Source organism: Phoenix dactylifera, chromosome 2 (genome assembly GCF_051530095.1).
Source record: "Phoenix dactylifera cultivar Ajwa chromosome 2, Ajwa_hap1_PhDact_Kaust_v1.1, whole genome shotgun sequence".
In the NCBI taxonomy this organism is placed as follows: domain Eukaryota; kingdom Viridiplantae; phylum Streptophyta; class Magnoliopsida; order Arecales; family Arecaceae; genus Phoenix; species Phoenix dactylifera.
The window spans coordinates 11,198,843-11,212,654 of record NC_143191.1 but is presented as its reverse complement, the minus strand read 5'-3'; the positions used below and the strand labels follow the sequence as shown (position 1 = coordinate 11,212,654).

Below are 13,812 nucleotides of genomic sequence, written 5' to 3'. Positions count from 1 at the left end.
GTGTAAATTTATCTACCAAGAATTTATATTTTTCAGCATCTTCTTTTAACTTGATGTTTTCAGCAATTAGATTCTTGGTTTCATTTGTAAGTTTCCTACTTAATGTTTCATAGTTATGAGACAGTTTTAACTTATCTTGGATAAGAGATTGATTTTCTTCTTTTAGAATTTTATTTTTATTGATTAGTTTCTTATGTTCTTCCATGAGTTCTAAGAATGCATCATGCAATTCATCAACAGTAAAATCACAGTCAAGTTCAGAATCTACCTCATCGTCATTGGCCATATGACACATTTGGGCCGTCTCTTGATGATCTTCCTCTTCCGAACTTGACTCCTCACTTTCACTCCATTCAGCCATGAAGTTCTTCTTTTTCAGTTTTCTTGCCATCCATTTCAAATCTGGGCAATCTATCTTATAATGCCCGAGTTTGTTACACTCATAGCAAATAGGAGTTTCTTTTTCCTTTTCTTTGTCCTTACCTTTTTTTTTGCTTGAGCTACCTTTGAGGAAGGGTTTCTTTCTATAAAATCTATTCTTACCTCTCATAAATTTTTTGAATTTTCTTTCAAGCATAGCCATCCCTTCTTCATCAAATTCATCATCATCATCTGAATCTTCCGATTCAGTTTGTTGTTTAGGGGTGGTAGTCTTTAGGGCAATGGGCTTTTTTCTCTTAACCTCATCTTCCGAATTTTGCCTCATTGTCAACTCATGGGTCATGAGTGATCCTAGAAGCTCCTCTAATTGCAGTGTGTTGAGGTCCTTAGCTTCTTGAATTGCGGTTACCTTGGCCTCCCAAATTCTTGGTAGAGACCTGAGAATTTTTCGCACCAATTCAGAGTTAGTGTAAGACTTTCCTAAACTCTTAAGCCCATTTATAATGTCAGTAAAACGAGTAAACATATCAGTTATGGACTCAGTAGATTCCATTTTAAACAATTCATACTTGTGTACTAATATGTTTATCTTTGACTCCTTAACTTGATTGGTCCCTTCATGAGTGACCTCAAGTTTGTCCCAAATTTCTTTAGCAGAGATGCAAGTACATATTCTATTAAATTCACTTACATCTAATGAGCAATAAAGTATATTTATAGCTTTAGCATTTAACTGTGCCAATCTTCTATCACTTTCATTCCAATCCATTTCTGGTTTGGGTATGATAGTGCCCTCTATATTAAGTGTGGGTGTGTGAGGTCCTCTAGTAATGATGTACCATAATTCATAATCTGAAGCTTGAATGAATATCCTCATCCTAGCTTTCCAATATGTGTAGTTTGTGTCATTAAATAGAGGTGGTCTATTTGTGGATTGCCCCTCACTCATAGAACATTCCACTTGGGTTGTCATGATCTTTAACTCTTGATTGTGAGATCAATGAGTACTATTGGAGCACCTTGCTCTGATACCACTTGTTGCCCAAGGTGACAAGCCAAGAGGGAGGGTGAATTGGTTTCTTTTACTTTTAACTATCTTACTTGTGTTAAATGATGAGTTAGTAAACTTAAACAAATCACAATACAAACAACAAGAAGTATAGTGGTTCGGTGCTCTCCTTAGCACCTACGTCCACTCCCCAAGCAACCCCTTGGGAATTCACTATAATCCCGCGGATTACAGTTGGATTGTTTTCCGGGCTCACAATCCAAAAATCTTTACACTTTGGTTTTCCGGGTTCACCAAAAACCTATGTTGGTTTTACGGGCTCACCAACGAACCTATGTTGGTTTTTCGGGCTCACCAACGAACCTTTACAATTGGTTTTTCGGGTTCACCAATCAACCTATTCCGTTGGTTTTGCGGGCTAACCAACCAACCTTTACAAGTAGTTTAACAAATAAAGGAAGAAGATTTAAACTCCTAGATGAGCAAATGAAACAATATAATCAACAAAGAAGAGTTTAGAAAGTATTTATCGCTTGATGTGACTTCTCTCTTCTTTGTCAAGGATGCTTCTCTCTTTAAGGGTGGATGGAGCTCTTGATGACTCTTTGAATCTGCTCAACCACTTTCCTTTGATTCTTGAATGAAGCACTTGGATGAAGAAGATTAGGGCACTTTCTCTTTCTTGTGTACTCTTTGATATTTTTTGGAAAAGATGTTCTATCTGATGAATAGTGCCACTTTAAATAGTTTCCTACATCCATTGGACAAGCCCCAATGGTTAGAATTCAAAAACTAGCCGTTACTCACTGTTGGAAGGACAAAAAGTACATCTGCAGAACTAGCCGTTATGCTTCTGCCCGTGTTTGGGTCGGCTCAACCTGTCCTTGGGTCGACCCAACTTTCACTTGGGTCGACTCAAACATTCCTTGGGTCGACCCTCTCAGAAACACAGAAACTTGCAATTCAGCCTTCCTTCACTTGGGTCGACTCAACCTTTCTTTGGGTCGACTCAAGGTTCAGTTGGGTCGACCCTAACGGGGTTTCCAGAGAACCTTTTCTGTCTTCTGTTCTGTCTTGCCTTTGGGTCGACCCACTCAGGGTTTGGGTCGACTCAAGCTTGGGTCGACTCAACTTCATCTTGGGTCGACCCTCTCAGTATTTTCAGAGAACCATTTTCCTGAGTCTTTGAGAGGCTTGAGGTTTGGGTCGACTCATGCTTTCCTTGGGTCGACCCAACTTACTGTTCATCTGTGCCATTTTTGCAGAAGTGTGCCAAATGCTTTCTTGATGTGCCGGGGTCGACCCAATCATCCTTTGGGTCGACTCAATCCACACTTTGCTGCATCTCAAGGTTAGATTCATTCATATAAACAATGAAATGTATCTATATCAATTTATACAAATATACTGAGAGTAATAGACTTATAAATGAAGTATCGATTTAACTTATAACATACTCTAGATAATTGCTTGTTAATCATCAAAATAACACTATCATCCTCAGATCCAAAGGGGAACCTCAAGGTCAGTCTTAGGCCAAGACTAACTTTGATATCATTCAGTCCGATGGAAAGAAAGACATGACGCCTAATAGGTCGAGTGAGGCAACCATCAGACTGAGCAGCTGTCGGAGAGACCGAGTGAAATTGAATTGGTCTGACGGCCTATCCTAAATATAAGGTCATTACCTGACCATAACTAGTACAAGATTGAGAAAGCAGTTATTGGACTTGGTGGTTAACAAGGAGCATGACAGGGATGATATTCATCGAATAAAATGAGCTTTATAACACGATTTTATCTAGGAAAACTATTAGGAGTGGAGTCCAAACGTCAACTACTATCACTAAAAGTGGGTGGTTACCCGTCATTTTTCTTCTTCTATAAATAATAGAATGTAAACTGAACATGGTACTTGTTGCCACTCAAACATGCTATATCTTCATCCTTAATTTACTGTTGCCTTCATCCTTTAAAATCCATTTAAATTCCTTTCAATTTTCTTGCTTTTAATTTAGAAGTAGAAGTCTAGTTTACCAGTAGTAGTAGAGTAACTCGTAGCCCTAGCTACACCCCACTTTCTCATCTTTCTATCAGGTTGTCTGATGGTAGCAGAATCTCTTCAAGGTCAAGGCACATGGACCCATGCTACTCTCGCTATCTCCTTTCCTTTATGTCCTTTCTGGCTATTGAAGGCCGATAGCATGTGCATGTGATCACCAGACCCAGCCACAAGAATTTGTTTTCTGCCAAATAAGTTTTTCTGGGATGCCTGTCTCTTAACGGGAGAGCGAGTGAACAGTGAGTAAGAGTGGAGTTTAATATATCTGACATTTGGCCACGAGGTATATTGCTTCTATAATTTTGAAGACTTTGTCCTCCCATTGGCTGCTAATCAAACCTCCTGCTAACTCCATATCAGTGCATGACTGGGGAGTATGATTGTGCCACTATTGAGATTTCTTTTTAGTTGTGACATGAACATGCCCATGTATTTCTCGTAAATGCCATCACATAGTCTGGGAGAAATACATGTGACAGGTAACTGCTGCTGAGAGGAGTTAAAACAAATTTATTATGTTCTCAGAAGATTCAAAGGCATACGTTGATCCATAGCAAACAAGAAAAACCCCTGAAATTTGTGTAAATTATAGATAATACTATTGCATTGTGGTGCCAGGGCAGTTGATCTTTAGCCATATGGACATAGCAACATTTATGCACTGCCTCTCATCATGGAACAATGACTTAACCTGTCCAATCTTTATTATACAGAAATGTCTATTTCTGATGAAACTAGCCATTTAAATTGGGAGGTTGTGCAACTCTTGTTTAACTAAACTTCTTGGTTATTCTTTGGTGAATTGATATCTCTCTCGCTCTATTTCTTTCTGCTTTTTTAATGATTTTTTTTTGTTCTGAATGTTTCAGGAACCTGTATGTCTTGAAGATGATATTATAAAGTTTTGTCAAGAAAGTTGTTTACCTGTAGCTTTAGATGAGACTATTGACAATCTTAAAGGAGATTTCCTCAATAAACTCCAAAACTTTGTATATCCTGGAATAGTAGCTATTGTAAGTAAAATCTGAAGTATCATCTGATGGAGTATTCATCATATTGTGTTTAGGCACATGACCTTGTTTTTTTGTTGATCTGTCAGGTAATTAAACCAAGTGTAGTTGGTGGATTTGAAAATGCAGCACTTATTGCAAAATGGGCTCAGCTTCATGACAAGATGGCTGTTGTCAGTGCTTCCTTTGAGAGTAGTCTTAGTTTGTCAGCATACATACAATTTGCATACTTCCTTGAGCAGCAGAATATAACAATATGCAGATTGAGAAAGAGAAAGTTGAGTGCAGCCATAGCCCATGGCCTTGGAACATATCAATGGCTTAAGGAAGATGTATCCACTAACCATCTAGAGTTTCATGTAGCCCCAAGTGGTGACAAAATGGAAGCCTCTGTGAAAAATGCAGATACTTTCCTTCGTTATTTTCAGATCAAAGATAAGACAGTTCAGAGGATCTACACTGGTGAACAACTTAAATCCTACAGAATAGAAGTTAATGGTGATAACTTTTCCTGTTCATTCAAATTGCAAGAGGCTGGTGTCGACACAAAGGTAAGCATTCGTGCATTTGAATTAAAATGTTGCAGAGTGTTGATAAGGTTCATTATTTATCAGGTGTTATGTAACTTGTAAGTTTAGGTAAGATCCTGTCATTGCAAGGCATGACCAAAGAGTCTCCCAATCTTGTGTCAGGACGGTGGTTGTACCATGCTGTATCAAGCTTATTGTATGGTACCAATAAAGTAGAAGTATAGTACTCGCTGCTGGTACAGTGAACCTTGATGGGGACTAGCTATAGTTGATCAACTCTCACACAATAGGTCATTGAACTTTCAAGGAGATTGCTGCGTTAATGATAATTAAGTGATTGATTCCACCTGGTTTCATATTGTACTAACCCATATACCCATGTAATTTTGGAGGTACCATGTCTAGTTGCGAGCAAGGAGTTTCCCAATCATGTATCAGTACAGCAGTTGTATCGCATTGTATCAGGCTTACTGTATCGAACCAATAAGGTGACAGTGCAATACTCGTTGCTGGTGCAGTGAACCTTGATAGGGACTAGCTATAAGTGGTCAGCTCTCACACTGTAGGTCATGGAACTTTCCATGAGATTACTGCATTAATGATGCTTCAATGACATGAAGCTTGAAACAAGTGCAAAAGAGAAAGGCATTTCTACTTAGTTCAGAGGACTATACACATGGTTTGAACTTTGAAGTACTCGCAGAACGAGATGGTACCACTAGTGCCATATTATTCTACTAGGGTTCCAACACTGGGACAAGACATGGGTCACTGTAACTGGCCCCAGACGAGGCATATCAGACAACATTGGTCGACATCGATTGGTACATACCTCGATTTGACCAAGATGACACCTATATCGTTCACCCTGGCAGTACCAGGTTATATCGATATGTACCCAAACCTGGTATTGTTGTATGAAGGCACCTGACTTGGACACCTTATTCATCCTTTTACTGAAGGGGGTGCTAGCTGGGTTCAAGATTCCTTTAGGCATCTAGTCAGGTCCATTGATTCCAAAATGTGAAAAAGAGAGGGAAAATGGGAGGAGAGGGAAAATAGGAGAGGGGCTTTTCTCCTCTTGCCTAGGAGGGGTCTCCAACAGATCTGCAGGAGAGGACACTCCATTCGAGTGAGGCCTTCCAATCTCCATTTTTTGCCTCCAAGTTGGCAAAAATCCGAAAAAGGGAGGACTCATGTCATTTTTTTTGTTTTATTTGAATTATGGATGTGTTGTAGGATTGATAGCAGCCCATAACATGGTGACTTTTGTTTTTCAGCCAATATTTTATTTTAGTAACTATATATATTTGTGTATTAAAATATTAATAAAGAATAAATATATGGAAATTTAGGCTGAAAATTTGTAGATTTGCTTGGATTAATGGTATGCACATGCTGCAATTTTTGTGGCTAGAGTATCTTGAATAGTCATTTAACTAATTTTTAAATCAAGAAAACGATTAAAGAAATTCTTAAGTTTCTTAAAAATATAAAAAATTATCAACAGATGTCATAAAGTATAAATATCTTGAATTTCACTATCATACATTTCAGTCATTCAGTGATTAATGAAGTTTTCTTATTTTAGATTATGTTTAATGGAAAAATAATAAAAATTTGAAAAATGTTCATTAATGTAATAAACATGAAACATGTATTGATATTTAACAAGATGAATTATAAAATTGCCATCTTGTAATTTATTAATTAACATGTAAGCTTCTATTTTTCAAGCTATTTTTGAAGAAAAATTAAGAAAATAAAATATGATTTAATTATTAACAATGTATTTGATAAGTAGTGAGAATTCTAAGCTAATTATCTTGCATTTTGTGATGAAAATAGCATAATTTATGAATCATAAATAATATGACAAATTCTAGCAATCTAAAGTATGTATGAAGAAGGATTCTTGGTTTGAGTAGATAATATTCAGGAAGCATAGTATTTTAGGCTGACAAATGACTTTTCATAAGAAGGATGAAAAAGCACAATATTGGGTGGTGCCATTGAAGGATGGGCTCAAAGAGACAACACTGAGTATGCAACTGGTGTCATGGACAATAAAAGAGATGGGTTTACCTGGTTGGAGCAGCACCTGGCAGGTAGCTAGGTGATGTTCAAAAGTGTACCAAGGTGCCTAGAGAGGTGAGGACAATGGGGGACCACATGTGGAGTCTAAAGGAAGTGAAGCATTTGGCCAAATACGAGCTGGCTTAGGACCATAGGGCAGCCAAGATCAATGATCGGCATGGTAGAGTGATGAAGGCAATTGTAGTGAGCTCCTGATCCAAATGTAATGAAGACTACTGTGATGGGACGCTATCCGGGTCTCTAAACAGACGCAATGGGAGTGTGAGGAGGCTATAGGACTTGCAAGAGGGATGATGGGTCTAGTGCATCCAGGGAAAGCTCTAAGCTTTGCAGGACCTATTCAATCAAATATGGTGGCAGAGGGATCAAAATTCCTATTTGATACCTTTCATAAAGGGGAGGGAAAGGAGAAGAACGTTAGGTCGGGTCCCACTATTTATGACATTAATCTTGCAACCTACCCATATCCATCGACTAAGCAGCCCTAGATAGATAACTACATCAAGAAGGATAAGAAGCATGTGGTAGGGGCTGCCATAGACAAGTGGTTCCATTAAAATCAAATACCGACTTAGGCTGCATCTAAATATTTTCTTCCAAAACATGATTACTGGGATGCAGAAGCAGGGTCCTAGTATTAAGCCTCTCGAGACTCACAGGTCATATTTAAAGGTGGAGGTTGAATGTTTGAAGAAGTGGATTGATGGATATAGGCAGCAGTATTAGTTATATGGTATGACATTGATGTGTGATGGATGGTTTAAGCCAACTAGGATCATCATCAACTTGCTACTGACAAGCTGACTTTCTTTCAGAATTCAGACCTTAATTTGATGGATCAAAAATGGGATCCATATTCCCAACTATATGCTGAGTCTGATGAAGATGGTAATTGACGATGTTCCAAATGGTGACAAACATCGGCGGAACCAAAATCGGGCACCGTACCGGTTGCCCGGCAGAACGAGTCAGTACGGATCTGCGTCGTGTTGTGTCACACCCGTACCAACACAATAGAAGAGATTGGGGAGAGGGAGAATGAGAGGAAAAGAGAGAGAGAGAGAGAAGGGGGAGAGAGATGGAGGCACGGTGGAGGCTGGCAAATAGGAAGAAGGCAGAGCCCACGACTGGATCCCTGTTTCATTCGAAACAGGGTTTCGGCCGCTCAATAATTTCGTGATATTTAAGTGAAATCGGCAAACGATTTGCTAACTTCACTTAAAAATTCCAAATTTTTTTAGCGACCGAAATCCTATTTCGAACGAAACAAGGATCCAGTTGCAGCCTCCGCTTCCTTCCCCATTTGGCGGCCTCCGCCGGCCTCCTCTCCCTCTCTCGCCTGCTCACTCTCTTTTTTCTTCTCTTTCCTTCTCCTTTTTTCCTCCGACAATAAGTCTCGGTTTTCTTGCCGGAACCGTCCTTGTCCACCGCTAGTACAGATCGAAACGCCCCGAACCGGGCAGTTCGGGACTGTCCCGCAAACATTGGTGACAGATAATGCTCCCTAGTACAAGTGAGCAAGTGAGGATCTCATGGAGGACATGCGACATATTTACTGGACACCATATGCTGCCTATTGTATTGATTTGATGATGAAAGCTATTGTGGACCTATGACAAGGGAAGATAGCTATTGAATTGGGGCAGGCGAAAGTATATATAAAATCACACATGGGTCCTTGCACTGATGAGGCAGCATTTGGGTAGGGCGCTATTGAGGTCAAGTGTGATTCAATTTGCCACACATAGCTTCAAGGAGCCTCCTTGATAATAAAACCAGTCTCAAAACTATTTTTACATGCAACAAGTGGATGGCAAGTATAGCGAGTCAACTGAAAGCATGATAATCAAGAGGATTGTTTTGAATAATGCATTCTGGGAGGAATGCATTCTTTTTAACCAAAAATATGGGATGCCAAGCGGCAAATTGCGGATGCAGTGGGTCAGAAGGCATCTCCATACCTTCAAATCATTAAGGATAGATGGGACCTACAAATGGGCAAGGGGTTGCACCTAGCATGTATAACAACCAAGTGGTTCCTTTTAGTGAAGTATTTACTCGAGCGATATTTCTTTTGTCTTCATGATTGTAAACTTGGTGCTTTATGATACCGTGCCTATTACTTAATTTCATTGTAGCGGTACCAAGAAGTCATAAGCCTAAATGAGGAGTTGCTATGAGTGTTTAGGGCAATGGTGCAGGCCCAAGGTTCGCTGTACCGGTCGGTACCGGTCGGTACCGAGCGTACCGTACCCGTACCGATGGGTACCGGTATCGGTAAACCAATATCGGTACGGTCGGTACCGAGCGTACGGTACCGTACCGACACTCGGTACGCCTATACTAGTGCGGCACCGGTACGGGGTTCGGTACCGGTACGGCGAACCTTGGGTGCAGCAGTTGTCCCCTGATTAGGGCTACACTGCAGTAGCAACTAGTAAGATAACATTTTACATTTAACTGAATTGGCACCAAGTCCTATTTATCTGATCGGGGGAAATATTCTGCAAGAAACATGGAAATTTCAAGGAAAATGGAGCTCAATAATCAATAAGCAGGATTTCTCCAGATACTCTTAGGAAAATATCACAATAGAAAATCATAAAGTTTTATTTCCCCTGAGACTTATGTCACGTTGAATTATTTAGTTGTAGGGGAGTGGTGAGGTGTAGTGGAGTGCCAATGCACCTAATCTGAGGAAGATTGCCATCTAAGTTCTCTTACAACCCATCTCATCCATTGGGTGAAAGCGGAACTGGTCTAACTTTGCTCTAATCCGTAGCCAGGTGAGAAACTGGATGATGAGTAAGCAGATGCATGACTTGGTGTTCGCACTCTACACTATGAGATTGAGACAGAAGTATTTGAATCAGAGCATGGAAAGGAAACAGGAAAACTCATTAAGCAAATGACTTAGTTCATGATGAGGAAGATCTTGTCCTTGAATGGGTGGCAAATCAGCAGCCTTAATAGACAGGTGCTAAATGAACTTGGGGATCCTCCATAATTGGACAGAACTATCACAAAAGAGTTGTGCAAGGTACGCGGTACCGACTGTACCGACGTACCGGTGGGCATCGGTACCGGTACGGTGCCGAACCAAACCGAGCCGAACCGGTACTGTACCGATGGAGCTAAAAACCAAAAAAAAAATTGGAGCCGGTATGGACTGGTCGGTTCGGGCCGGTACCGAGTCGGTTTGGATCGGTACCGGTCGGTACGGGCCGGTACGGTTCGATACCGAAATATGTAGTTGTACCGTACCGGTAGGGTCCGGTACCGGCCCGTAACGACCGGTACGGCAAACCATGGAGTTGTGGGTGTGCAATGTAGATAGATCGGCAGGTAAGCATATCTCACCCACTATGAGTGAGACCTAACAGGAGACCTAATAATAGACTCGGCAGGAGTCGAAGAATTTTGAGTAGTGATTGGATCACCAGATGTTTGGGTCATGGTGTGGTGCATAGGCCTTCAAGGCTAGTCAATGCAGTATAAAGGGCAAGTCTAAGGAGAAAGCAGTAATTGATCCAGTTGAGGCAACCGGCAACACATAAGTGCAAGAAGATGACAATAAGTCTCCGAAGCCATGATAGCAAAGATGATGATGACACTAATATCTCACCATGCCTAGATCATTTGGCACTGCAGCAAAGGTGATAATGACAGGTTAAGAGATGGTTCTAGAGGCTAGAGTGGGAACGTGGGCAATCTAGAGGTGGTGGTGGTGGCTATTCTCGAAGGCTCATTTTATTCACTGGTGAAAGTTTATGCATGCCATGTGAGATACGAATCATGAGGCCAAGACTCCAACTAGATTTGGAAGAGAGACATTGTCCTACAGGAGGAAAGGATCTAGGAGTGCTATAGCTGAGGACACATAGGATCAGGGTGACAGTGATAGGTATGTATAGAGGTTGGAGAGAGTTGCAAGAAACTGTCTTGAGGAGTGGGAACATTATACGCACACGCTACGCATTAGAAATTGAGATGATGGAAAAGATTAAACAAGAGACAAATAGATGAGTAGTACTAGGAGACTTGGAAGCTACCAAGCTATCGCACAGTTAGGAGGGAGTCAATATTAGTGACACATCTTCGAGTGCATTGGAGAGCTAAATGTACAAAAGATCTCAACATATGTCAGAGGCGGATCTCCTAATGCATCAAATTGTTAGAGTGGACATTATACTCCATCCAAGCATGATCCATTTGTTTTCCACCACTCATCATATCCTATAAGATCCAGCTCTGCACATTATCTATCCTATGGATAAGACTATAGCTAGGGATCGAAGTACATTGTTGCTTTATACTACCTGAGCAGGATGGTCGGGCTCCATGAGTACCAGATGTACATATATCTATACGATCAAGAGCCACAGGCTAGTCATTATCTAGCATCTTATGACCAGTAGGTGAGGATGATAGTGTTATTTTGATGATTAACAAGCAATAATCGAGAGTATGTTATAAGTTAATTCGATACTTCATTTATAAGTCTGTTACTCTCAGTATATTTGTATAACAAGTTAAAGATGCATTTCATTGTTTACTTGGATGAATCTAACCTTGAGTTGCAGCAAAGTGTGGATTGAGTCGACCCCAAGGTTGATTGGGTCGACCCCGGCACATCAAGAAAGCATTTGGCACACTTCTGCAGAAAGATGAACAGTAAGTTGGGTCGACCCAAGGAAAGCATGAGTCGACCCAAACTTCAAGCTTTTCAAAGACTCAGAAAAATGGTTCTCTGGAAATACTGAGAGGGTCGACCCAAGATGAAGTTGAGTCGACCCAAACACTGAGAGGGTTGACCCAAAGACAATGACAGAATACATGACAGAAAAGGTTCTCTGGAAACCCTGAGAGGGTCGACCCAAGAAGAAGTTGAGTCGACCCAACTGAACCTTGAGTTGACCCAAAGAAATGTTGAGTCGACCCAAGTGAAGGAAGGCTGAATTGCAAGTTTCTGTGGTTCTGAGAGGGTCGACCCAAGGAAAGGTTGAGTCGACCCAAGTGAAAGTTGGGTCGACCCAAGGACAGGTTGAGCCGACCCAAACACGGGCAGAAGCATAACGGCTAGTTCTGCAGAAGTACTTTTTATCCTTCCAACAGTGAGTAACGGCTAGTTTTTGAATTCTAACCATTGGGGCTTGTCCAATGGATGAAGGAAACTATTTAAAGTGGCACTATTCATCAGAGAGAACATCCTTTTGCAAAATATCAAAGAGTACACAAGAAAGACAAAGTGCCCTAATCTTCTTCATCCAAGTGCTTCATTCAAGAGTCAAAAGAAAGTGGTTGAGCAGATTCCAAGAGTCATTAAGAGCTCCATCCACCCTTGAAGAGTGAAGCATCCTTGACAAAGAAGAGAGAAGTCACATCAAGCGATAACTATTCTCTAAACTCTTCTTTGTAGATTATATTGTTATATTTGCTCATCTAGGAGCTTAAATCTTCTTACTTTGTTTATTAAACTCCTTGTAAAGGTTAGTTGGTTAGCCCGCAAAACCAACGGAATAGGTTGATTGGTGAACCCATAAAACCAATTGTAAAGGTTGGTTGGTGAGCCCGGAAAACCAACATAGGTTCGTTGGTGAGCCCGTAAAACCAACATAGGTTTTTGGTGAACCCGAAAAACCAAAGTGTAAAGGTTTTTGGATTGTGAGCCCGGAAAACAATCCAACTGTAATCCGCGGGATTATAGTGAATTCCCAAGGGGTCGCTTGGGGAGTGGACGTAGGTGCTAAGGAGAGCATCGAACCACTATGCTTCTTGTTGTTTGTATTGTGATTTGTTTATTTCACTAACTCATCAATTAACATAAGTAAGATAGTTAAAATTAAGAGAAACCAATTCACCCCCCCCCCTCTTGGCTTGTCACCTTGGGCAACAGTAGGGATGGAGACAACTGTCTAAGCTAGTATGATATTCCAGGTCCGGACTACTAGCAATATGTGGATGTATATGAGAGCCATTGGCTTTCCACATGGGATTAGACTATTAAGCTATTAAAGTGAGTTATTATGATTTTTCTTTTTCAATACTATATTGTATTTGTCATTCTTCACTCATAGATGTTGTTAGTTAATAAATAATAGTGTTTGTATCAAAAATGACACTCAATTATCACATCCTTTAAAAAAATACAAAACAAGTTAGCCCAAATATCTTCATCATGCATAAAATTACAAAAAAGTAAAAAAAAAGAAAAATAATAAAATTTTATTTTTGGCCATCACGACATGGGATCAGTATGAATGACCCAATACCATATTGGTCCAGCCAGAAACCAGTACCAGGCCCACTACCAGTTTAAAAATATGACTAACAAAGGACTAAGTAATAATCAAGATGACCTCATACAAAAATTGAACAATTGTTAGCTACAAAAGCTGCACTATAATATTCTACAATGCATATACATATATATCCTCAATTATACCTTTTATGCTAATGTCTCTTATTGTTTTCCTAAATATTTCATTTTTCAAGCTTATTGCTTCCATACTTGTGCATAAGGGGTTAAATGATACCTAAAAAATTGACAATCAACCTGATTGTTTTACAATAATTAGGTAAGTTTCCAAATAAAATTTTTGATAACCTTGTTGGTTTAAACTTGGATGCTATATAGAGGATCTGATTTCTTATGTGATCGAACTTGGATGTAACTACGTTCAAATCTGGAAACATGATAACCCAAATACACATGCACAAACT

General features: G+C 40.1%; 1 protein-coding gene and 1 long non-coding RNA gene across 12 annotated transcripts in view; both read left to right on the top strand.

The window, feature by feature from the left end:
• The window catches only part of PHYLLO (2-oxoglutarate decarboxylase/hydro-lyase/magnesium ion-binding protein), a 107,373-nt gene that overhangs the window by 90,068 nt on the left and 3,493 nt on the right, over positions 1–13,812 (top strand). For 7 of the 11 annotated variants that reach the window (XR_015975074.1, XR_003385634.3, XM_039132113.2 and 4 more), the window contains 2 exons: positions 4,322–4,465; positions 4,552–5,013. Coding sequence is in view for 9 of the 11 variants with exons in the window: in XM_039132113.2 (XP_038988041.2) it covers positions 4,322–4,465; positions 4,552–5,013 (606 nt within the window). In the remaining 2 variants the exon portion in view is untranslated. The remainder of the gene's footprint in view (positions 1–4,321; positions 4,466–4,551; positions 5,014–13,812) is intronic. The other 4 variants (XM_088715304.1, XM_088715303.1, XM_088715306.1 and 1 more) reach the window with 1 other exon arrangement.
• Positions 6,533–13,312, top strand: LOC148714550 (uncharacterized). The gene is made up of 3 exons (XR_015975075.1): positions 6,533–9,290; positions 9,487–11,507; positions 12,989–13,312. It is a non-coding gene; the product is annotated as an uncharacterized LOC148714550 (long non-coding RNA).